This window comes from Mustelus asterias, chromosome 3 (assembly GCF_964213995.1).
Source record: "Mustelus asterias chromosome 3, sMusAst1.hap1.1, whole genome shotgun sequence".
In the NCBI taxonomy this organism is placed as follows: domain Eukaryota; kingdom Metazoa; phylum Chordata; class Chondrichthyes; order Carcharhiniformes; family Triakidae; genus Mustelus; species Mustelus asterias.
Genome location: NC_135803.1, coordinates 56,417,730 through 56,443,514, shown reverse-complemented (window position 1 = coordinate 56,443,514; position 25,785 = coordinate 56,417,730). Strand labels below are relative to the sequence as shown.

At 41.8% G+C, this 25,785-nt stretch overlaps 1 protein-coding gene across 8 annotated transcripts in view; it reads left to right on the top strand.

Annotated features, from left to right (window-relative positions):
• ift80 (intraflagellar transport 80 homolog (Chlamydomonas)) overlaps nucleotides 1-25,170 on the top strand; it is a 253,918-nt gene extending 228,748 nt beyond the window's left edge. For 6 of the 8 annotated variants that reach the window (XM_078209020.1, XM_078209023.1, XM_078209028.1 and 3 more), the window contains 5 exons: nucleotides 4,926-4,943; nucleotides 12,575-12,664; nucleotides 19,526-19,698; nucleotides 23,209-23,332; nucleotides 24,372-24,905. In XM_078209020.1, coding sequence (XP_078065146.1) covers nucleotides 4,926-4,943; nucleotides 12,575-12,664; nucleotides 19,526-19,698; nucleotides 23,209-23,332; nucleotides 24,372-24,497 — 531 coding nt within the window. In that variant the 3' untranslated portion in view covers nucleotides 24,498-24,905. Of the gene's footprint in view, nucleotides 1-4,925; nucleotides 4,944-12,574; nucleotides 12,665-19,525; nucleotides 19,699-23,208; nucleotides 23,333-24,371 lie in introns of all 8 variants that reach the window. The other 2 variants (XM_078209021.1, XM_078209026.1) reach the window with 1 other exon arrangement.
• The last annotated feature ends 615 nt before the right edge of the window (nucleotides 25,171-25,785 follow it).

Sequence of the window (25,785 nt, the reverse complement as noted above, 5' to 3'; positions counted from 1 at the left end):
ATCTGTGGAATTCTCTGCCCAGAGGGCTGTGGAATTGCAGTCAATGAATATATTCATTGTATATACACTCTATGGTAAGAGATCAATAGATTTCTCGATATTAAATATATCAAGGGATATGGTATTGAAGTAGAAGATCCAGCAAGATCTATTTGAATAGTGGTGCAGGGTCAAGGAGCCAAATGGCCCGTTCCTGCTCCTATTTCCTCCATTCCTATACGGCTTTCTGCCCAGCCCCTTTATTGAGCTCCCAGCTTTGAGCCCGATATGAATGGGGATCTCATAGAAAATAAATAGCACTTACTCCAGAAAATCCCAGCAAGCATATGAGGACCACAAAGATGCCGTGCCCATTCCTTTGGATTCTACAAATATTTGGTTCTGTCGCTTAAGAATATGTATATATATAAGAAGCTTACTTACGTTGTATGCAGTATCATTGTTGGTAATAACTTGTTCCTGGCAGTTTAGAAAATAAGTACATTTTCATATGGAAAGAAGCTGTGTGCAGCATATATAACATTTACTGATTTAGATTTTAGATTACATGGCTAACATGCATTCTTGGAGTTCAAATATGTCATAAAACATTTGAATATCATTCATCATTTTTGAATTGATTCAAGGTCTTGTTTATGTTAATATTTTCTAGCACACTCAGACCAACAATTAATGCAGATTTTATATTGCTTTTATTAATTTAGGCATCATTGTTTTATTGTTTTGTGTTTGGCTGAAATTCTGTTTGAGTTTGAATTTATGGACACTTAGGGCCCGATTTTACCAACAATTTGCGCCCATTTTCGGGCGCAAAATCGTGGTAAAGTCGGGTGTGAGGCCTTCATCGCGATCTGCATCCGCGTCCGCGCAGATCGCCATTTTACCGAGACCCGCGAATGGCGGGGAGCCGTTCCATGCCCAAATCGGGTGCAATGATGATTTAAATGCGTTAGCATGCATTTAAATTGAATTAATGAACTGCCCGCCCAACTCTATGAGCATTTCCCCCTTTACCACCACGTTTACCAATCCGGAACCGCGCTGTTAGGGACCTGCTAAATAAAAGTCTGAGTCGGGTGCTCCAGCCTCTGAAGAGCGCGTTCAGTGTTTCCAACGGCTCTCTGACTCAGATCAGTGGTGGGGGTGGGGGTGGAGACGGGTCAGATCATTCTCTGGTTGGAGGGGGGAGGAGGGGAGTGAGGTCAGATCGTTGTCTGGTTGGGAGGAGGAGGCGGGTCAGATGATCTCTGGCGGGGGGGCGGGGGAGGACTGATCATTGTCTGGTGGTAGTGGGGGGGGGCTGATCGTTGCCTGGTGGCGGGGGGGAGGGCTGATCGTTGCCTGGTGGTGGGGGGGAGGGCCGATTGTTGTCCGGTGGTGGGGGGAAGAGGCGGGTCAGATGTTCTTCTGGAGGGGAGGGGGAGTGAGGCCAGACCATTCTCGGACGGGGGAGGAGTGAGACAAGTCCGTTGTTGGGGCGGGGGGGGAGTGAGGCCAGATCGTTGTCTTGGGGGGGGAGGAGGGAGGCGGGTAAGATGTATCTCAGGGGTAGGGGCAGATGGATCTCTGGTGGGGGGGGCAGATGGATCTCTGGTGGGGGGCAGGGGGGTCTGCTGCCACTCTGTGGGCGATCGGTGTCGGGGGGAGAAGAGGGGCAGGGGTGACGATCGGTCTGGGTAGTGGGGGGGTGGATAAGGGGGGCAGTGATGCGTGTGTGTCCACCTTATCCACCCCCCCACTACTCACACATATCATTGCTCCCCTTATCCACCCCCCCCACTACCCACACACATCACTGCCTCCCTTATCCACGCCCCACTACCCACGCACATCACTGCCCCCCCCTTATCCACCCCCCCACTACCCACACACATCACTGCCCCCCCTTATCCACCCGCCCCCACTACCCAGACCAATCGCCACCCCTACCCCCCCCCACCGATCGCCCGCAGAGTGGCAGCGGACCCCCCTGCCCCCCATCAGAGATCCATCTGCCCCCCCCACCAGAGATCCATCTGCCCCCCCACCAGAGATCCATCTGCCCCCCCACCAGAGATCCATCTGCCCCCCCACCAGAGAACCATCTGCCCCCCCACCAGAGATCCATCTGCCCCCCCCACCAGAGATCCATCTGCCCCCCCCACCAGAGATCCATCTGCCCCCCCCACCAGAGATCCATCTGCCCCCCCCACCAGAGATCCATCTGCCCCCCCCACCAGAGATCCATCTGCCCCCCCCCACCAGAGATCCATCTGTCCCCCCCACCAGCAATCCATCTGTCCCCCCCACCAGAGATCCATCTTACCCTCCTCCTCCCCCCCCCCCCCCCCCCCGCCCCGGCCCCCGCCCCCCGAGATACACCCTCGCTCCCGCTTTTCGCTCCCGAGCCGCTTTCTCCGCTTTCTGCGGCTCGGGAGCGGTCTGACACGGGCGCGCTTTTTCCAATTTTTTTCTAACCACGCATGCACAGTTCAGAGCTCCGATCGTTCCGGCCGTGCTAAGCCCCGCCCACAGCGCGAATGGGACTGGAGATGGCTGAGAGCGTATGGGGGCGCCTGAAAGCGGATTTCTAAGTCGGATCTGTACTACGTCCAGATTCGGCACTTAGAATGAAAATAGTAAAATCGTGCCCTTAGAGCCCGATTGTGCCATCGCGTTGCGCCTGTTTTCGGGCGCGAAAACGTGGTAAAGTCGGGCGTGAGGTGAGTAGCATGATCCACGCCTACCTCCGCGCTGGTTCCCCCTTTACCAAGGCCCAAAAATGGCTGCAATCGGGACCGCCAAACTTTACCAGCACTTCCCCTTTTACCACCTCATTCGCCCACCCAGAATCAGCGCGAAATAGACATCCAGTTAGTGAGGAGGTCGGTGCCTAGCGTCCGACGGCTCTCTGCTTGTGATCGGTGGGGGCGGAGGTGAAAGGGGGGGGGGGGTCCTCTGCCACTCTGCTTGAGTGGCAAGGCGGCCTTCACGACACACGACAGCGCAGAATCGCTGAGCAGAGACTGATAGCCAAGTTCCACACACATGAGGACGGCCTCAACCGGGACCTTGGGTTCATGTCACACTATCTGTAACCCCCACGACTTGCCTGGGCTTGCAAAATCTCGCTAACTGTCCTGGCTGGAGACAATACACATCTCTTTAACCTATGCTTAACCCTCTCTCCACTCACATTGTCTGTACCTTTAAGACTTGATTACCTGTAAAGACTCACATTCCAACCATTATTTTGTAAATTAAGTTTGTGTCTTTATATGCCCTGTTTGTGAACAGAACTCCCACTCACCTGATGAAGGGGCGGCGCTCCGAAAGCTAGTGGCTTGTGCTACCAAATAAACCTGTTGGACTTTAACCTGGTGTTGTGAGACTTCTTACTCTGCTTGAGATCAGTGGGGGGAGGAAGGGGGGTCCGCTGCCACTCTGCCTGTGATAGTGGGGGGAAGGGGGGTCCGCTGCCACTCTGCCTGAGATTGGTGCGGGGGAGGGGGGCTGCAATCAGTCTGGGTGGCAGGGTTGTGGGAGGGATAAGGGGGCCAGTTATGTTGTGGGGGTAGGGCAGTGCCTCTGGGAACCAGGGGAGGCATTATCCAGCCTGGGAGGGATGTGGCGGGGGGGCAGCATTCTATCATTTCTTTGTGCATATGCAGTTGGAGGCTCCGATCGGGGCTGCAGGATTTTGAGCCCGTTCGGCCCCACCCACAGGTTTGTGCAGCGTAATTCGGACTCTGATATTTTTGCAGGCAATGGATCTAAAAGTCAGGTCTGAAACACTTCCAATTTCATTCTGCCCAGCACTTAGAATCAAAATGGGGCCCTCAAACATTTTTTTCATTTGTTCATTCACGGGCTGTGGTTATTATTGGAAAGACAATCATTTATTGCCCATTCCGAATTGTCCCCGAGACGATGGTGTTGGCTGCAGGGAATGTGGCTAAGGTATCCCACTGGGTTGTTAGGTTGGGAGTTCCAGGATTTTAATCCAGCAATGATAAAGGAACCCCAATATGTTTCCAAGTGAGGATGTTGTGTGATTTGGGGAACTTGGAGGTCATGGCGTTGTTCCCATGCACCTTAAAGGTTCCCATGCACCCGAATCTGTCAACATCCTACAGCATGACTGCAAATCCATTTAATATACTCAAGTTGCCTCCCTTTTTCCATTATAATTACAAGTATAATATCAATACATACAGGCACACAGCTATCCTAATTTGTCCCTAATTAGTGCTGGAAGTTTACAGAACAGATGGTGTCGGAAATGGAAGAATGTGATGTTGGAAATGCTCTTCTTATTTGAGGCTAAAATTCAATATTGACCATACTCTGGCATAAATCCCTACCCATAATCATGCCAACCTCCCCTCATTTCAAATTGCGATAGTGTAAATATAGGTTCGATCTAATCATGACTATTATTTGACCTATTTGCATTTTTCCAAGTACCATAAGGCACAAAGTATCTTTAAGCATGTCTTAATTCCACATTAGTCAAGAAGGATTTTGGATATTTGTAACAGAGAAAATATTGCGGATCCAATGCTATTTATACAAGAGTAATGAAACCCAAAGACAGTATTAGCAAATGGCTTAGCTATTTTCTATTAGTAACCATGTTATCGCCCTACATGTAACACTGATGAAGCTGTTGACATTTAAAGATAAATTTGAAGAGGTACCAGGATGAGCTACTGAATGGAGCACAATGATAAATGTAGTGTTGCATCTGTCATGTGCTGTCACTTATCTAACTGCTTTATATGCTGTGCTAGTTTTGTTCAATGTATAAAACATTTCCCTGATTCACAGATTTTCAATGAGCTTTCACACTGCAACTTGTATATCTGATTTACTTGTTTACTGTTGTTGCAATTTTCTTTCATTAAACTACCTCTTTCAATTTTGCTTTTCTTTCTGCCATTTAGACAACAACACCTGATGAGGTGAGTCTGCTTATGTCTGAAAGTAGTTTTTCTTTGCCTTGTTTCAAATTGTTTCATGCATGTTGTGATATTCGTTCCTTTGATCTTCCTTCATTTACCCCTTAACAGCGTTTCAAATGAAGTGACATTTCAGGATTCTATAATTATTAAAGCACATCATTACTGAGACCTGACTCCACAAAGTAGTTTTTATATGTGCAAGCACATGTCAGGGTTACACAAGTTTAAAAACTAAATTACTCTATAGAACACTATGCATAATACTTGCCTGAGAAAGTGCTATGAAAGATTGTGGAACCAGGCCTTTAACACTCGTGTTTCACTGGAGTTCCCATTTTCCCCAAATGTTTCAAAGCTACATTCCAAATAATAATTGTTCAGAAAGGTATAGAAATTGTAGAATATTAATTCAATTCAGGTAATCTTAATTACGGCTGTACCTATCATTGTATTTTCCACTAAACACTCATAAGGTCTCCTAAAGAAACAGTGGTCCATAACCTCCGAGCTCCCCAGCATCGGATTGGAGGTGGTATCTCAAAGAAGTGCTGAGGATGGCTTCTCGGAACTTGAAAGATAAGGGGTTACACGACAATTGCCCAAAATTGCCCGGCATTGCTGCCTCACAGTACCAGGGACACGGGTCGATTCCCGGCTTGGGTCACTGGCTGTGCGGAGTCTGCGCGTTCTCCCCATGTCTCCGTGGGTTTTCTCTGGGTGCTCTGGTTTCTTCCCACAGTCTGAAAGATATGCTGGTTAGGTGCATTGGCCATGCTAAATTCTTCCTCAGTATATCTGAACAGGTGCCGGAGTGTGCCAACAGTGGATTTTCACAGTAACTTCATTGCAGTGTTAATGTAAGTCTACGTGCGACACTAATAAATAAACTTAAACTTTAAAACAGAAGCGCAAACCTCCTCTGGGTAATTGCCCTGTGTTAGGACCCATCCAAAAATATGATTTAAATCAAAAACTTCAGGCAGTTCTGAAAGTGTTAAACCAAAAGTTACTCAGATAAAATTAGAAGAAGTAAAACCTCTTCTAATTTTTGAATAACTATTGTAAAGATCCAGACTGACATTCCCACCCCTCCCCAAGAGACTCCGTCCCACACCCAAGAACCCTGTAAGGGACTCTTCTCCACCACAGCCCCCCAAGGGGACCCTCCCCAACTAACCACACCTCCCCATCCACGGTATTTCTCACCCCCAACATATCAAAAGGATCCACCCCACCTGAATGGGACATCTCTCCTGCCTTTGCAGGCCCGACTATTAGCCACACACCTGCTGAAGGCCCAAACTCCTACCCCAATGATCCCACACCTGACTGCATCCCCACCATAATCAATTCTGATTGCCATTCCAAGGAAGTTAGATTGCTTTAAAACCTGAAGGAGGATATTTCAGACTCTGAGTTTCCTGCTTTAATGGAGAGTGCAGTTGGCTAGGTTTAAACTATGTCAATGACTGTCATACTATCAGAAATTAGGCATTGCTCTAAATCTGAGCAGGGAACATTCAACGTATTTCCACAGAATTCTTAGTGTTGGAGTTTTAATGCCCGCAGCGCAACAAAAATCAATATAATTGTAGCCCTGTAAACAACAGAAAGCTGTTGATTATCTAAAATATTCAGCAATACCAGTGTTTACCTGATTTTGTAAAGATATAAGTCTGAAATGAAAGTTGATCATGGTTACCATTTACGCTGCCTGGAAGTGATTACAAGGCAGTAATCTAATTTTGTAGTTCGAGTGAAACCATAAACCATGAGAGAATGCTTGGGCAGTCATCCGAATCGTAACATTGGTTTTGTAGCTTTAAAGTTACTCCCAGTTATCTTCACATTTTGTAATGTCTATACAGTTTCATATTTATTTTTAAAGTCCATTTTCTCCTGGCAATAACTATAATTGTTAATGTCAGTGATTAGAGCGAAGTCAGTAAGAGGCTAATTATTGCAAATTTATCAGGGAATTATTTGTTGGGGATTTATGTTGGAGTTCTTTTACAGAATACTGGCAAAAGACAAGGGTGTTCCCAATAATTATAATTTATAAAAATCACGTTTTCTTCTCAGCTCTCCTGTATAGTTTGGGGTGGTAGTGCAAAGCAAAGCCCATTGTTCTGATATTTTTTCAATTGACTTAAATGAGAAACAAAATTGGATTACGTGTAGAACACATTTACAATTCATTAGCTTTCATTCTCTATTCCTGCCCAAGATAAATTTCAACCCGCTGACTTTATTCAACGCTGTCTTTTGATACCTTTTATGTCTGATCCTGGGCAGTGCCAGCAGTTTATTTGGCTGTGGAGGGTATTATAGTTAGCTCAGTTGGCCACACATCTGATTTATGATGTGGAGCAACGCCAACAGCATGGGTTCAATTCCTGTACTGGCTGAGATTATTCATGAAGGCCCTGTCTTCTCAACCTTGTCCTTCGCATGAGGTGTGGTGATCCTCAGGTTAAATCACCAACCAGTCAACTCTCTCCCTCAAAGGGGAGAGTAGTCTGTGGTCATCTGCAACTATGGCAACGTTACCTTTAACTATAATTGAACCCATTTTCTTTTGCTGTCACATCTAAAAGCCCACTTCACAGCAGGATCTTCTTGATAATGCTTAGGCATTCTTGGCAACCCCACCCACTGCATCTCAGCAGCCTGTTCAATACCAGACAGAGCGGACGTCATCCTAGCCAGCAAGAAGTCATTCAGAACAGAAAAATAATTTTAAATTTACTTTTTTGGGCCTCTTCTGCAGTACTGCTAAGTCATTCAGACGACACAGTGATCCACTCAGTTGGGGTACTATTGATGGCTTAGGACCTTGCCTAACAATAGTATGACCTGAAACAGCCGGATTCTATGGATGTCCTGCAGAAGACCCCTTTGAGAGTGACAAAACTCAATGCACCACGTAAATAAGCAATGAGCCATCTTCCATCCATTGCCATCCTGTTTACATCATCCAGCCTAAGTTAAAATCAACCACCCACATCCCCCCACCCAATAATTATTGCTGTTTTTCACAACACTGTGAAATCAATGTAATGATAATTGAAGAGGTTCTACAAAGGGCAGGTGATGTGCTTCATTGGATAACCACTCAAATGAGGGAGAAGAATGTCCATGACTGAGTACTTAATTGGTAATCATTGCTGGCTCTGTTAAGCACAGTTCATTATTTTTTAGTTACGTTAAATGTGTATGTTGAACTAATTTTAGTCTCATGAAGTAATATACTGGGAACACAAGAACTGAACAAATATTTTTGATTTATCTATGTTCTGCTCTACATAAATAACTCACATATGCTGCAACCCTTATGACCTCTACTTCAACCAAATAAAATCTGCTGATATATAATGACGAATAGTGCACAGTCTGTTACTATTACTTTTTTTATCAACAATACTCAGTTTTTGGAGTTCTATCCATTCTAAAATGGGACACTAATAATTTCAAACTGTAGTATGCAGACAGGATAATAGACCCCCATCTGACAGACGCCAGCATAATGAGTTTTACATCCCTGTTAATTATGTTTTTTTTTGTTTGTTTACTTGACCAGGATGTCAGCATTAACCCTATTTCAACCCTATTTCTTGGATGTAGCTAATAGATCTGCAGTAAAACTAGATTTTTTAAATGTAGATAGGATCAGTGGTTACTGAGAAAATTAGTTAACTGACAGGATAACTCCCATAATCGTTACCCAGTCCTTATAGTTGTTGAAAGCTTAATGTAGCTAGTTTTCTAAATGTAGCTTTGTGCATTCAGTGTTGTAAAAAAAATTACTTTCAAAAAAAAGTTTGCTAGGGAATATGATTTTGTGGCAAATCTGCCACATTTAGGTAATGTAATATTTAATAAAACAGAAGCAACTACTGTACAGAAGATTTTGAAGGGAACCTGATCTAAATTCTGAAGTAAAGTGAGGTGCCTGAGACACGCAAGTTAAATTAGCACCTCATTGGCCCTATTTATCTAGATATTCAGACTGTGAATTTAATTTTTTAATATTTGCAAAATGCATAAAAATTACAACCAAAGTAACATCATGTAGCCATCTTTAATGTCCGGTATGCTCTGCTCTTGGGTACAGATCTCCCCGTGTCTGTGTGGAGTTTGCATGTTCTCCCTATGTCTGCTCCGGTCTCCTCCGGGTGTTCCGGTTTCCTCCCACAGTGCGAAAGAAGTGCAGGTTAGGTACATTGGCCGTGCTAAATTCTCCCTCAGTGTACCCGAACAGGTGCCGGAGTGTGGCGACAAGGGGATTTTCACAGTTACTCCATTGCAGTATTAATGTGAGCCTACTTGTGACATTAATAAATAAAATTTTACTTTAGATAGAGTGCACTGTGAATGTCGTCATGCTGAATTCACACCAAATCTCAGTCCCACTGCAAGTTTGGAATAGGAGTGGGGAGGGAGTTGAAGCTCCGAACTGAAGCAAACTGCAGCCTCATTATTACATGAATAGTGCTCCATTTTGCGTATGCCAAGCCCCAATGATGTCGGGAAACCTCGTGAAAAGGGAGCCTCAGGCAGACCTTTCGTTTGGAGACTGTTTAAATTCAAGTGAATTCAAATTTATTGCCCATTTAGAAATTTGTTGCAGGTACATTGCTTGTTCATTAAAAATCACATGAAAAAATCTGACTGATTAAATATATGTTTAAAAACCATTTCAGTGCATTTAAAATAATCAATGAGGCAATAAAGCTGTAGAAAATCACATAAATTGATCCAGTATTCCTTAAAATTTCTGAAGATCCCTACGGTAGGCATGCTGGCACAGTGGTTAGCACTGCTGACCCGGGTTCAGTTCCGGCCTCGGGTGACTGTCTGTTTGGAGTTTGCACATTCTCCCTGTGTCTGCATAGGTTTCCTCTGGGTGCTCCGGTTTCCTCCCACACTCTCAAAAGCGCGTGCGTTAGGTTGATTGGCCATGCTAAATTGCCCCTTAGTATCAGGGGAATTAGCAGGGTAAATACGTGGGGTTACAGGGATAGTTCTGGGTGGGATTGTTGTCAGTGCAGGCTTGGTGGACCTGTAGGGATTCTATGAATTGAAGCCTCCTTCCCATATATCATTACATAACCTACCCCATTCCGCTTTCCAGTGTTCATAAAGAACATCATACCCAAGAAAAACAAATGAATATGTTATGTAAGAACAGCTGTCATTGGAGCAATAGGAGAGAAGAAAAGAGTGAGAAAGAGAGATAGGAAAGGAGAGGAGGCACATGGATAGAAAAGGAAGACCATGGCATAAAGCTGACATGTTTCCAATCGTACACCTGCATACTATCTCATATAATTTTTGTTTAACAATCTTGCTACTTCATAAAATAATTCCCCAATTAAAAACTATTGAAAGCATGCAACCCATTCAAAACCTACAGCCTTCATAATGTAACATAATAAACTTACCCATGTGTTTCTATTCCCAATGGGAAAGAATCAAGGAGGGGGAGGATCAGAGAGAGGATGAGGTTTAAGGAGATTAAACAAGAGGGAAGATTGAAGAGATAGACAGGGAGAAAGGTGATGTAAGAGAGACCAAGAAAAAGCGAGAGGTGGAAAGAAAGTGGAAGGGGAAAATTAATCCCCTCATAAATATATATAAAATGTGAAATATCAGAACACTGGTACACTACTATCCTTCCAAAACAATTAATATGCACATTATTTCAATATTCATTTGCCTCATCACAGTCTGTCCTCCATTTCAGTTCGGGCTACAAGTATTACATATATTAATTTCATAAATCTTAAAGGGGGAGCATAGGTTTGGCAAGTTAAGCAAAAACCATTTTCAAGAGTAGCCAAGAAAAGCTGACAAAACAAAATGGCTCACCCACTGCAAACTTCCACAAGTAACTGGGGTATCCCAAAACCCAGAAGGGTAACTTGGAACACCAGTTCTTTGCAGTGTATATTTTCAATTTGGTACACTCCGAAAGGTACACAAACCAGGGAGGAATAGTTCAGTTGTTTTGTAATCATTTAATAAAGAATATTTAGTAACTTAAAAGGAAACACACAACCAAAAGGACTATAATACACTACAACAGTACACTTAACTACACTGATGGCAGTACATATGCAGTATTACATGAAGTTATCCCTTTGTTCCCAACTACCTACATATCCTGAACTCCGAGACGGCCCTTTTTCCCAAACAACATCCAATATTAGATAATTCTATGAACTAATTCCAACAGATAGTTATCACGCCTGGTCAACGTTTGGGAAAACCATCTTCAGTCTCAGTGACGGCATAATCTTCGCTTTTTGAGTTTTGGGATTTTACCCAACCTCTGTTTATTTCTTTGTTCCAATGTCTTCTGCAGCAGGAACTTGATATAACAGGGCTGCAGTGAAGTTTAAGAACAGGCTGTTTAAGACCTGTGGTCATCCATGTTTTTCTGAATATAGCGGAATTGTCCAAGATAGCAGGAGGACAGAAGTCTATTGAGATCACCCATAACATAAGTTTATAATAACCTGAACGATAATCACTTTAGTGCAAATTTGTTACATGTATAATTATAGAAACCAATATGGTAATATTTATAAACTATGGTTATTTTTTTTATATGGGTAAGATACAACTATCCCACAATTTGATTTAATTGATATAAATGTGTCATGTAACCAACATGTTTTTAAAGGTTGATATATAGTTACATGAACATTCTAAATCTTCAAAAGAACATGAATAGGAGGTTGAGTACTCCGTGGATGTATGCTGTAAGGGAAAATATAGATTCATTATATGGTTTATTGTCAGCTTTCCAATATTGTACCTCAACAAGAGGCCAAATGGCTTCTTTCTGCACTGTAAAGATTCTGTGAACTATAGCAGCTTGTAGGGTGGCAAGGTTGCCACAGCTGATACCAGTATGCCTGATCCATGATGGAATAAAAGCAAAATACTGCAGATGCTAGAAATCTGAAATAAAAACAGAAAATGCTGGAAAAATTCAGCAGGTCAGGCAGCATCTGTGGTAAGAGAAACATGATGGAACATGCATCTAGTGGCTATTACTTGAAGTATTGTTATGTTCCCCATGATTGAGTAGACTGTTGACAGCCACTATGAAGGCACATTCTTTAGCAAGTTATCAAAAGAAATGTGGCGCAACTGGGGGCTATAGTCCAGTTCGCTCAATTGGACAATCTTGGATGGAGAATGAGATGCTCAAGGCCAGCTATTTCCCAATCAGTGCTTCCCGTGAAATTTGCATCAAATTAGAACTACCTGATTGGAGAACCAGCTTCAGTTCCTCAGGAGGATTCACCAGGAGAAGGAGAGTTGGGTGGTTGGGTTGGGTGGAAGAATATTGGTGAGATGTACAAACATTTTTAAGAATTGTTTCAATTTCCATGATATTCATGGCTCCCAGTTATTTAGAAAATATGTATCGGACCATAGGCATATGGGAAGAATCTGCACGATCATTTTAAAACCTGTATGGGTAAAATATTGATCACATAAATGTAAAAACCCTATTTAATGTGATTGAGAAAGTTAATGTGACTTAAAGCTATAACCCAAAATGTTTTAATTTTATCTGTGCTAAAGCTATTGGTATTGTTCTTTCCCACGAACAGGAGCAAACAATGTGGTCATGCCTTGCTGCCATGGCAATTGCACACAAGGATCTAATGACAGCAGAGGTGGCTTATGCAGCAATTGGTGAGGTATATGAATAAAATTTGTCTTTTAAAATCATATCTTTGTAATTAAGCTCTTCAACAGGGATCTGTGTTGGGCCCACTATTCATCATTTATATAAATGACATTGGTGACTATGCGGTAGGATTAGTAAGTTTAACGATGACACAAAGATTGGACAGGTGGTTAACAATGAGGCAGAGTGTCTTGAGCTATAAGAAGATATAGACAGAATGGTCAAATGGGCAGATAAGTGACAGATGGAATTTAACCCTGAAAAGTGTACGGTGATACCAGGATGTTGCCTGGGTTGGAAAATTTAAGTTATGAAGAGAAGTAAGCTTGGGTTGTTTTCGTTGGAGCAGAGAAGACTGATTGAGGTGTACATGATTATGAGAGACATGGACAGAGTGGATAAGGAGCAGCTGTGCCCTTTAGTTGCATGGTCATTCACAAGGGGACAGAGGTTCAAGGTGAGGGGGGGGAGGTTTAGGGGGGATGTGAGGAAAAATTATTTTACTCAGAGAATGGCGACGGTCTGGAATGCGCTGCCGTGGAGGGTGGTTGAGGCACGTTGCCTCGCATCCTTTGAGAAACTGGTAAAAATAACACTGTTAGTTTTATTTTTACCAGTTTCTCAAAGAGTAAAGCTCAAACAAGTCTTGGTTTATCGCATTTAAAACGTTGTGTGTGTTTGCCTTGTGAGGTTAAAGTTGACGGTGAAAATTCTGGAATAATGAATGATCCATCTCTAAGCTTGTAATGGAGCCAGTGTGTCTGGACAAAGGGCAATTACACCCATTAGCAATATAAATTATACCTATGAGTTGCAGAATCAAAGAGATGTGTTGAAGGTAAAACTATTTGTTTGCTTTTCTGTTTGGATAATCCCAAAGCATGACATATTGCCAAAGAGATAGTGATTCAGGGTGGAACTTTGGTTAGAAGGTTCTTTTGTTTAATTAATTGGTGTGTGTTTGCTGACAGAAGCAATCAGTTCAGTTTGAATTTGTTGTAGCTTGCAGCTAATGGAAGAAATCTACAGTAGCCTTCACAGCCTTGTGGCAAAAAGCAGTCAGCTTGATTAGTTTGGAAAGAACAGTACAGTAGCTGTGGAAGCAGACAAAGAACAAAGAAAACTACAGCACAGGAACAGCCCTTCGGCCCTCCAAGTCTGCATCAACCATGCTGTCCAACTGAACTAAAACCCCCAACCCTTCCGAGAGCCATATCCTCTATTCCTATCCTATTCATGTATTTATCCAGACACCCCTTAAAAGTCACTATCGTATCCACTTCCACTACCTCCCCTGGCAGCGAGTTCCAGGCACCCACCACCCTCTGTGTAAAAAAAAAACTTGCCTCGTGCATCTCCTTTAAAACTTGCCCCTTGCACCTTAAACCTGTGCCCCCTAGTGATTGACTGTTTCACCCTGGGAAAAAGCTTCTGCCTATCCACTCTGTCCATGCTCCTCATAACCTTGTAGACTTCTATCGGGTCGTCCCTCAACCTCCGTCATTCCAGTGAGAACAAACCAAGTTTCTCCAACCTCTCCTCATAGTTAATGCCCTCCACATCAGGCAACATCCTGGTAAATCTTCTTTGTACCCTCTCCAAAGCCTCCAGATCCTTCTAGTAGTGTGGCGACCAGAATTGAACACTATATTCCAAGTGCGGTCTAACTAAGGTTCTATAAAGCTGCAACATGACGTGCCAATTTTTAAACTCAATGCCCGGGCCGATGAAGGCAAGCGTGCCGTATGCCTTCTTGACTACCTTCTCCACCTGCGTTGCCACCTTCAGTGGCTGTGTACCTCTATATCCAGATCTCTCTGCCTCTCAATACTCTTAAGGGTTCTGCTATTTACTGTATATTTCCTATCTTTATTAGACCTTCCAAAATGCATTACCTCACATTTGTCCGGATTAAACTCCATCTGCCATCTCTCTGCCCAAGTCTCCAACCAATCTATATCCTGCTGTATCCTCTGACAGTCCTCATCGCTATCTGCAAATCCACCAACCTTTGTGTCGTCCGCAAACTTACTAATCAAACTAGTTACATTTTCCTCCAAATCATATATTTATATATATATGACTGTGGGGGAAAAAAATCTACATATGTCCAAAGCCAGAACAAGAAGCTATAGAGTCCACTGTCATGAGGTCTGTAAAAAAAAAAGGAGAATTGTTTAACAAAAGCTAAGGGAAGAATAGCCATGAAATTTATACCTTGGAGGAATAGCTGGAATACCAAGGAGAATTAAAATAAATTGTGGAGGGCTGTGGCATACCTTTGGGTTGGTCTCAGGGAAAATTAAAGAACCTTCGAGATTGTGGAAGAAAAGGGACTCTGGCGAGGTGGGGGGGGGGGGAGTAAAAAATAGAATTGTGTTTACAGCAGAAGCCTTTATAAGCTATAGTATTAAGTTAATGATGCTTATTTTGTTTAATTCTTTTTAGTAAACAATTAAGTTGGTTTTCGTTTGCAAATTTGAAACCTTATGATGGAGGTCTGTCAGTTAATTGCTGGGTGTTCAGATTTCTTCTTTGAAAGTTAACAGTCCCTAACTGGATCGTAGCACCTGGGACTTCATTGTATCTGTTACCATGCAGTTTAATTGGTCCAACAAAGATCCCCATACACTCAAGGAGCTCTTATGCTAAGTATGCATAACCATAAGAACAATTAATTACTAACCAAAATCCTGGTTCGTAGTTCTGTGTTCTTGACATTGCTGCAGTGCTGGAATAAATGATCTCATCGGCTGTGCAAAACCACAGTCAATTAATTCTCTGTTGTTAGTTTGCAGAGCATGGCCCCTACCATAATCTACTCCCCCCCCCTCCCCCCTTTATCATTTCCTGCCTGCTTCCCACAGTTACCCATTCGGCAGAAAAAAAACATATTGCACCTTTTTGTGTTTTTTTCTCACTCTGAAAAACTTCTCCTCCTAACAACGTCCAACTCCTGCCAAAGGTTACTGTTTTTAAAGTTTTTTGGTCACATTCACCCTGCAATGAAGTTACTGTGAAAATCCCCTAGTCGCCACACTCCGGCGCCTGTTCAGGTACACTGAGGGAGAATTTAGCATGGCCAATCCACCTAACCTCCACATCTTTGGTCTTGTGGGAGGAAACCGGAGCACCCAGAGAAAACCCATGCAGACACGGAGAGAATGTGCAAACTCCACACAGACAGTGACCCAAGCCCGGAATCAAACTTGGGACCCTGACGCTGTGAGGCAGCACCATGCTGCCCCATTTGCTGCTGTGATCTTGTAAACTGTTATGGGTCAGTAGGCTGACGCATGGTGAAGCCTGAAAGCCCTTTTTCCAGTATCAGCTGTAAACTCTTCTATTCTTAATATTACCCATAGCAACGGGGATACCAACCATAGGCAGTTATGCACATCATAAGCAGAGACAATACTGAGGAAGTTGGACCAGGCTCCTAGCTCTGGAAAGCGTGCACCTTTAATATGTGCAGCACCAAACGAACAGATACAAATAAATATATTAGTGGCAAGACTAACTGTGTACATCAAAGTCAATTTAATATGTTAAAATCCAGTGTTTGGATAGAAATGTTCCAGTCCTGCCACTATCTGTAATGATGCGATTCAAATCCCTCTAGACTATGTTTGTGACCTTTTAGTGTGTAGATTTCGTTTTACATATGTTTTTGCAGATTTACTACTTTATGAATGAAGCTTATTATTGAACAACTTATACATTTCCCTTTTTTGTGCCCCACTGTCATTGCCTGAGTCACAACACCCACATACACTAATTAACATATATAAACCTCATATAATCTAATACTGACCGTGATCTGACGTACTCTTGTTTTTTTTCTGTTTGCCTGCTGAAAATGCACCAGCATTCAGTTTTAGCCTGCCAATCTATTGATTACAGTAAGAAGTCTCACAACACCAGGTTAAAGTCCTGATGAAGGAGCAGCGCTTCGAAAGCTAGTGGCTTTTGCTACCAAATAAACCTGTTGGACTTTAACCTGGTGTTGTGAGACTTCATACTGTGTTTACCCCAGTCCAACGCCGGCATCTCCACATCAATCTATTGATTAGACAGGGACTTTAGAGGAGAGATGCACAGAGCCTAATTGAACATGGAAAGGTAGTAGTGACGAAGGAAGAAATACAACTGAAAAATGGATCTGGTGTTCAGACATTAAAAGGTGCTTTTTAAGAAGACGAGATTGCTGGGAGCATTGTACTGTCTACCAAAAAGCTTTCACCACGTCACCTGACTGATTTCCACCAAATTTAGTCTCATTTATGCCCCAAGTCCTGTGAGAGGGGCACAAAAAATTGGCCCCTATGAGTTCTAGGGGAAACTCAGCACCAGTTTCTCAATTCAATCAAATGTTTTTTTTCAACAATAAGCTTTATTCATAAGTGTAACAAGTATGCAAAAACACAAGTAAATCAAAATCGACATATTGCAAGGTCATAAACAGAGTCCAGAAGTAATTTGAGTTGCATCATTACAGATAGTGGCCAAACTGGAACATTTCTATCCAAATATTGAATTTTAGCAGATATTAAATTAACTTTGAGGTACTATTATGTATATCTATTCAGATGGTGCTGCATATATTGGAGATGCATACTTTCCAGAGGTGGTTGTTTACATTTGATTATTTTGTAAACATTCAAACTGAAACAATGTTACCTTTCAATTCAAGCTCCCAGGACACACACTAAAGGAATTACCTCCAATTGTAACTGTTCCTCATTTTACCTTTGTCTCAGCAGTGCCAAGCATCAGTCCATACAGTAATGTGTAGTAGTAGATCATGGAATATATCAGACAGCACCACACAGACAGGATCTTGCTCTGGGAAACCAGCATGTTTCAGGCTCACCAAAGAGTCTGAGTTGACAGCCTTCCAGCAACAAGTCTTTTTGCCTCAATATGTGACCTCCAGAATGGTCTGTAGAGCATAATGTCTTGTGTTACGGAGCTGCTCTGCATTAGCCTCAACAAAAAACACTGCATCTCTCCCGACTTTCTTTCTACATTACAGAAAGTGGTCTAGTCAAGTATTTCAATATTGCTTCACGCTCAGGTCATTAAGCTTGTGTGGTCGGCTTTATTCCAGATTCTCTTCAGACCCTTTAGTTTCTCACAAAGGTCCAACCATCTGGTTCATTGTCCAGAAAATTAACAACAAATTCCTTCCTACATGTTCCTCTGAGCTGCACACCTCTTAAAATGAAAATATTTTTTCTATTGTTCATCTCCACTGCTTAACCATAGAATCACCAAAACGCAGAAGGTCCAGCCCATTGAGTCTGCAATAACTCTCTGAAAGAGCATCCCACCCAGACTCTCCCCTCTGGCCCATCCCGGCAACCCCACGCATTTACCATGGCTAATCCACCTAATCTGCACATCTTTGGACTGCGGGAGCACCTGGAGGAAACCCACGCAGGCACGGGGAGAAAGTGCAAACTACACACAGACAATCATTGAAGCTGGAATCAAACCTGGGCCCCTGGCTTTTTGAGGCAGCTGTGCTAACCACTGTGCCACCTTGTTGCCCTTTGAGTTTTTTAGCCTTTTTACCCAGATAGAAATAAATGATTACAAGGAAATTCAATGGAAAGAAAATGATTGCCTAAATTTACAATGCTTCAATAGCAACAGAATAAAGAGAGAACTTGTAGTACCTCTAAGAAGCTCAGTACAAACCAAACGCTTCGCAGCCAATGGAGTAGCAATATTGAATGGGCAAAACTGTGACAGGTGGATTGCAATGTAGGAAAATGTTTGGATATTTAAAGGATAGAACATGGTACTTCCTAAAGCTAGAAACAATGGAGTTGCAAAGAGATTTGGGGGTCCAGATACATGTGTTAACTGCCATGAACAAGTACAAAAAATAATCAAAAAGGTTGATGGAATGCTGATTTTATATCTAGAAGAATAGAATACAAGTTAGAGCCATAAAGTTATACAGCACAAAAAAAGAGGCCTATCATGTCTGAGCGTACCATCAAGCACCTATCTATCCTAATCTCATTTTCCAGCACTTGAAGGATTGCTTTGTATGCTGTGGCATTTCAAGTGCTTGTCTAAATGTTTCTTAAATGTTGTGAGGGTTCCCATCTCTGCCACCCTTTCAGGCAGTGAGTTCCAGGTTCCCACCACCCTCTGGGTGAAAAGGTTTTTCCTCAAATCCCCTAAATCTCCTGCCCTTTACCTTAAATCTATGTCCCCTGGTTATTGACCCCTCAACAAAGGGGAAAAGTTTCTTCCTGTCAATGCACCTAACCAGCATGTCTTTCGTATTGTGGGAGGAAACCGGAGCACCCGGAGGAAACTCGCGCAGACACCTGGAGAACATGCAGACTCCGCACAGACAGTGACCCAAGCCAGGAGTTGGACCCAGGTCCCTGGTACTGTGAGGCAGCAGTGCTAACCACTGTGCCATCGTGCTGCCCTAAGTCTAGGAGTAGGACGTATTTCTGAAAATGACAGCCAGATCTTTGAGGAGTAAAATTAGGAAGCACTTCTACACATAAGAGTTGATAAAAGTTTGGAACTCTCTTCCACAAAAGATAATTGATGTTGGTTCAGTTGTAAACTTTGAATCTCGGATTGAAAGATGTTTGTTATCCAAAGGTTTTAAGAGGTTTGGGGCAAAGAGAGATGTATGGAGTTAGGTTGCAAATCAGGCAGGATCTCATTACAGACTTGAGGGCAAAATGGCCTACTCTTGTTCCTATGGGTATTTTGTAACTTTAATAAAAATGCATGCAAGTGAAAAATCCAGTGTTTGAAACATACCATTATACAAAACAATAATTAAATTGTAATTGTGCTCAAATTCAAAAAAAGTTTTTTTTTAAATTCCCAGATTGATAAAGTACAGTATATCAACTTAATCAAAGACTTGCCCTCAAAGGAGTCAAGGATGGCACACTTGCAGTTATTCACTGGAAATACACAGGATGCTGAGGGAATTTTAATCCAGGCGGGCCTCATTTACCAAGCCATCCAAGTAAATATTAACCTCTACAACTGGGATAGGTGAGGAAATCAAACACATTCAGCACTAGGTTAAAATGAATGTTTACTACAGAGATACAAGTGCACACTAGAGGTCAGTGTTGGTAACTGATAATGATTATGCTGCTATTGTTTAAAAATAGGTTTTGCTTTGCTCATTGGCCAAAATAATGTAGTATTGAAGATAGAACCAAATATTTGGACAGCGATATCTGTTCAATCCCAGCCAGTCTTATTTATTTACTGTACTGTCCCTATATAAGTCTGAACTTGTTGATACATAGAGGATGGAATTGACAAGTCACTGATTTTCATTTACTCATTAATGATTTGAACATTTAATGAGATGTAACTCTCCATTTTCCAAGTAATAGTTCATCATCTTTGGACCTCCCTATACAACACACCAACTCTGAGGGGGAGGACAGGCAGGTAGACTGAAGCCCTTCATTGCTATTCTAAGGTTGGCTTTCAGTTCTGAATCATGTGGAGAATTTCTGGGGTGAACCTGTGCCCTTTTCACAATAGTATTTTTCACCATGGTACTATTATCTCATTTGAGATTTATCAGTCATAAGAACATTTTTGACTAAAATCGTTTACTTTTAAAAGACAAATGTTTGATATCAGTTATATGTGTGCTTATAAGTGCTAATAACAAAATTTAGCCCAGCTTTTATGAAGATTTCTTCCAGATAACACTTGAGATTTATAATAGTTGCCTTATTTGCTATAACATACTTTATACCCACCTTGGCAGTTCAATTTCTTAAATAGCAATGTTAATTTTATGTATTATGGATAGGATTAAATTATCATTTTTAACAGGTTCCTCTTTGTTTCTTTCCACATTCTAATCTAACACTCCTAAAAATTGCAGAATAGATGAAAAGAAATTGCTTTCTCATTTTTGTAACTGCATAATGCATTTTTTTCTTGTACAAATTGATTCCATTCTACTCCACTGAAATATCTTCATGATTGATCAAAGCTTAGCTCTGATTAATAAGAAGTTGCTGTGACAATTGTTTACCTCACTCCGTTTGGCCAACCTTTGGCCACTGTGTCTTAAGCTATCTTGGCCTAAGCATTAGAATAATTCACCCCAAATGTCTCTGCCTCTCCACATCACTTTCCTTGTCAGTTAAAAGACCCTCAATTAAAATCGACCTCTGTGACACAGTTTTTAGTCACCTGTCCTAAAATTCCCTTTAACTTGGGACTGAATTTTACTGGCCCCAAGGAAGCTCTGGGAAGAGGGGGGTATAATTACAGGGAGCTGCACTGGATCAGCTCCCCAATGCTATCCCATTATCAGGGCGTTTTACTAATGGCAGGACTGGAAGCAGACAGGCTGCCAGCCTTGCAGCTGATTTTGAAGGTTCAATTTGAGCCATTTAACAGGGGTATAAGCACTTTGCTGAGGAAGATGTCATTTCCCCCCCCCCCCCCCAACAGTAGGGCTCTGCTCTGCCATTCAATTAGATCATGACTTTCTGATGTAATCCTCAACTCTACTTTCCCACCTTATCCCTGTAACCCTTGATTCCCTTACTGATTTAAAATCTGTCTATCTCAGCCTTGAGCATACTCAATGACCCAACCTCAACAGCTCTCTGTGGTAAAGAATCCACAGATCCACTACCCTCAGAGAAAAGATTCCTCCTTGTCTTTGTCTTAAATGGGTGACCCTCTACTCTGAGATTATGTCTTCTGGTCCTAGACTCTCCCACGAAGAGAAGCAACTCTCAGCATCAACCCTGTCCAACCCCATGAGAATCCTTTGAGTCTCATAAGATCACCTCCCAGTCTTCTCAACCCCAATGAGTACATTGGAGTAGGTACAACCTACTAAATAGGTACAACCTATTTAACCTCTCCTCATAAGAAAATCCCCCCATACTCTGGATCAACCTAGTGAACGTTCTCTTGACTGCCTCCAATACCATTTTTCTTTCCTTAAATGAGGGGACCAAAACTGTTCAACGTATTCCAGGTGTGGTCTAACTAGTGACTTGTACAGTTTTAGCAATATTTTAATGCATCATTCCCTTTGAAATAAAGGCCAAAAGTCCATTTGCCTTCCCAATTAGCTGCTGAACTTGCATGGTAGCTTTTTGTGATTTTTGCAAGAGGACCCCCAAATCCCTTTGTGCTCCAGTTTTCTGCACACTTTCTCCATTTGAGTAATATTCAACTCCTTTATCTTTGTTGATTTTCTGATGTATCTACTGTGGGCCCCAGGTCTCCTTCCTTCCTCAGCAGTGGCTACTGTTCTAGGTGAGGTTTTCAAGCTGCCAGCCTTCTGATAGGAACAGCAGCTCTTGAGGGTGGGCTGTCAGTCTTAATAGGATGGCAGTGCCTCCAGCAGCCACTCAATTGGCTTTCATCTGTGCATTGCAGGACCACCCCCCCCCCCCCCCCCCCCACTATCATTACCCCAGCACCTTCGCCTTGGCTGTGGGATTCCTGACACTATGAAAAGTTTCAACCTCAGTGTCATTTAGTATCTGATTGCAGTCCAGTGAAACACCTTGATACATTTCCCTATATTAAGTGTCCTACCTAAATATAAGTTGTTTTTATTACATATTTTGATTGTTCAATCCCATACAAGAAAAGCTTGCACTGAAGTCTCCTGTGGCTTTCTCACCACATGCATCAACATTCTGTGGGATGAGCAAGGGAGTGGGCAATAATGTCAGTGTCCTTGCTTCTTGAAGTTTGGGAGTCCAGTCCTTTTGCTTATGATCAATGAACTTTATATAAAGTCTGAGAAAAATAAGCAGAATTCCAACCAGCACAGAAAGTGCCCTATTAGCCATTCTACAATTATCATAAAATTTAAATAGTGTTTTTAATATTTAATTTAATGAAACACTTTTTAATTTCTGAGTAATATCAGTCATTTCAAATAGTTAATTTCACACACAAATATTGCATGACATCCTACTTCTCATATAAAATGAAGTTTATTTAAGTTTAAAATAATACCTTAATTGTTGAGAAATCTGATTACTGTAATGCTCATGGGATCTCTTCAGATGAAGACGTCAGCATTTCCTAATTAGTCAATTGGAATAATTTTGTTGCCACATCCTATTTAACTGACAAAATCTCTGGCTACAAATCAGCATCCTCAGCAAATGTTGCTGCAGACTGATGTCATTAACTCAAAATATAACATGTTAAAAACAAAGCTTAGCCCAATCACCATGAGCTCAGTTTGTACTTTAATCTCTTCACTAGCCAAAGCTGAATTTAATTGTAAAAGTTGTGATTCATATGTTTAAAATTGTCACCTATGATTTGATGAAACAAAACAGTAATCATTTATTTTGCTTTACTTCATATTCCTTAAGAAATTTTAAAAATATGTTTTGCTTTGTCACAGTTAATGTGTTGTAAATATAGACTAATTTTGGTCACCGGAAAATAAATTATGGGAAAATGTAGAAAAATAGTCCTGAAGGATACCCAGCTAGTGCTTGGTTTTGAGTACTATAATGTGCCACCTAACTGTTTCTATAGAGCTCTGGAGCTGGCTGTAAAATATAAGACGCACGTCGATACTGTGCTAGCTTATAGGAGGAAATTTTTGGAGGATTTCCAAAAAGAAGAAGCCAACAAGAGATTTTTACAGTATGCAGAAGGGGTAAGTAACTAGAGAAACAAAATATTGTTCAAGTCTGTTCATCCAAGATGGGTGCTGATCAACTCAAATTGAAACATGCAGACAGATTAATAGAACCTATCTGATAGGGATACTGGAGTTATGTAGCTGTGACAGTTCAGGGGACTGGGGGGGGTTGGAGATCTGGTCCAGGGAATCAGAGGTCTGGGGGTTGGAGGTCAAGGTGGGTATGGGGCCCGAAAATCGGGGGTACGACAGTAGGAGGTGGAGGTTCGGGAGGATCGGGTCAGAGGGTCGGGGATGAAAGTCGGGCACACAGATTGGGGGTAATCCCATGTGGGTGTGGTGTCAGGGATGGAAGGAATCCCATGGAAGGTTGGGAGGTGGGATATACCATGGGGAAGTGATTAGTCGGTGAGAATGTGGGGAGTCACCTGGAAGTGTCAGGAATGTCCAATTTAGCGGGGATTCAGGTGTAGGGAAGTCCCGTGCAAGGATCAGTCTGGGTGTGTAAAATAGTCACGCAGAAGTTAGAAGATGTTTTATTTCTTCTAACTTTTTCTGAGTAATAATTATTAGCAAAACCCTGACGGAACCATCTGAAGTTTTCAGATGGTTCCCAGTTGAACACAATTGCCCGGGGGAAGTTAGCGCTTCTGGACAATTGCCGTGCAAATGCTTACCAGGGAAATTCCAAGGGGGATTCCCCAGCACATCTTTGGGGTACCCCCCAAATCCGATGCTGGAGAGCCAGCAGGTTACGGGCATATTTTCCTACTGGTTATATGAAGGACTAACTCCCACCTGTTTAGTGTCTTGCACGGGATCTAGCTACATGCAAAATCTTTTTTGTGGGGCCAAGAAAAGCATTCCTACTTCTGCTGGCCCCACAAAAATGAAACACTGACCCTTTACCATTTTCTTAGAGGCCTGCAATGCCCCTTTATGGACTGCTGGCTAGGACCCCCATCATGGGCCACTGCTGGTGGGAATTTGTGCAGAATATTGAATTTAATTGGAATCCTTGACTAATGCTGTCGTCATGCAATATCTCATGCAGGTAGAAGTTAACTGGGAGAAAATTCAAGCCAAAATTGAAATGGAGATTGCAAAAGAACGAGAGCGTGCAGCTACTGTTCCTACTTTAGGTTCAACTGGCTCCAGGAGTACACCCTTAAACCGGTAATGCAAGCGGTTAGGATTAGATTAACTTTAAACAGTAGACAGCTTGCACAGTAGACCATTTCATCACCTCAAAGTTTTTCTACACTCCTTTTTGTAGTGAAGGGATACATTTGAAAGACCTCGGGATTAAATGTTTAAATGAAGTTCAGTATGTTTATTTTCTATCACCGTACAGTAATAAATATTTTTCAAGTAATGCCAATCATATATTGTTATTGAGAATATATTTAGTGCACAATTTAGATAATTGTGGTTTTCACTTCTGTATTAAATCAAATGTAGAATTAATTTATTTTGAAATAAATGTAATCAACTTCTGAGGCTTGTGTTGCAGTTCCAACATCAAACAATCATCTTAATGAATGTTCTTATTGTATGTTACTGGTAATAAACTAAAATTATATAATTTAATTGGGAGATGTCTATTATTTAATGAGCTTGATATCATTAATTAATACAGTGTATATTCTGGAATATTTTGACAGACCGCTGAATGCATTTTCAGATGCAAATGGCCACACAAGGGATTAATCAATGCAGACGAGAATGGTTCTGTGCAGCAATGGATAGTATTGTTGAATATATGAGTGAATTATTAAATTACTTTTATGCATTAACTTGAAACATAAAATGTTTATATTATAGTGATTAAAAAGGGTGCAATTTGATACTTTATGATTTTTAGAAATGAGTTTATAATCTGTCACAGTACCACATTTTTTAAATTACCGTTTTTAGGGTAAAAATGTGTATAAATTATCCTTAAATTGTACTTTACATTTTTCCCCCAAAATTAATATTCAATATTATAGATAAATGGAAGATCAGAGTCAAGCAAATGCATTGACTAAGAGCACAATTCAAAACCAGACTTGTAAAGGGATTAACTGGGTGGGAGTCTTGTTTTGACAGCTGGTGTGAACTGGTAACTTCGCTTGATTCATATCTTTATGTGGCTGTAATAAGTTATTTTCTTCTGTGATACTTTTTGTCAGTGTCACATTATTGGCACAAGATTAAGAAGTGTGATGTGGTTACAGCTTCTGTTATGTTTGCTTTAATGTTGCATTTGATTGACGCTTTGACAGGGTTGTAGGAACACCAGTTTATTTCAGAAGATTTGTGATTTATTTTCTCAGCAGTTTCACACATACCATTGTTATAGGATTCTTTTGGATCTGTACACAATGTATATTGGCTGAATGGGCATGGAACAGCTAAGAGTTGGCATGAAGGATATGAGGGGCCATTGGTGATGGGCGGCAAGGTATGTGTTGGCTTTGAGAGTG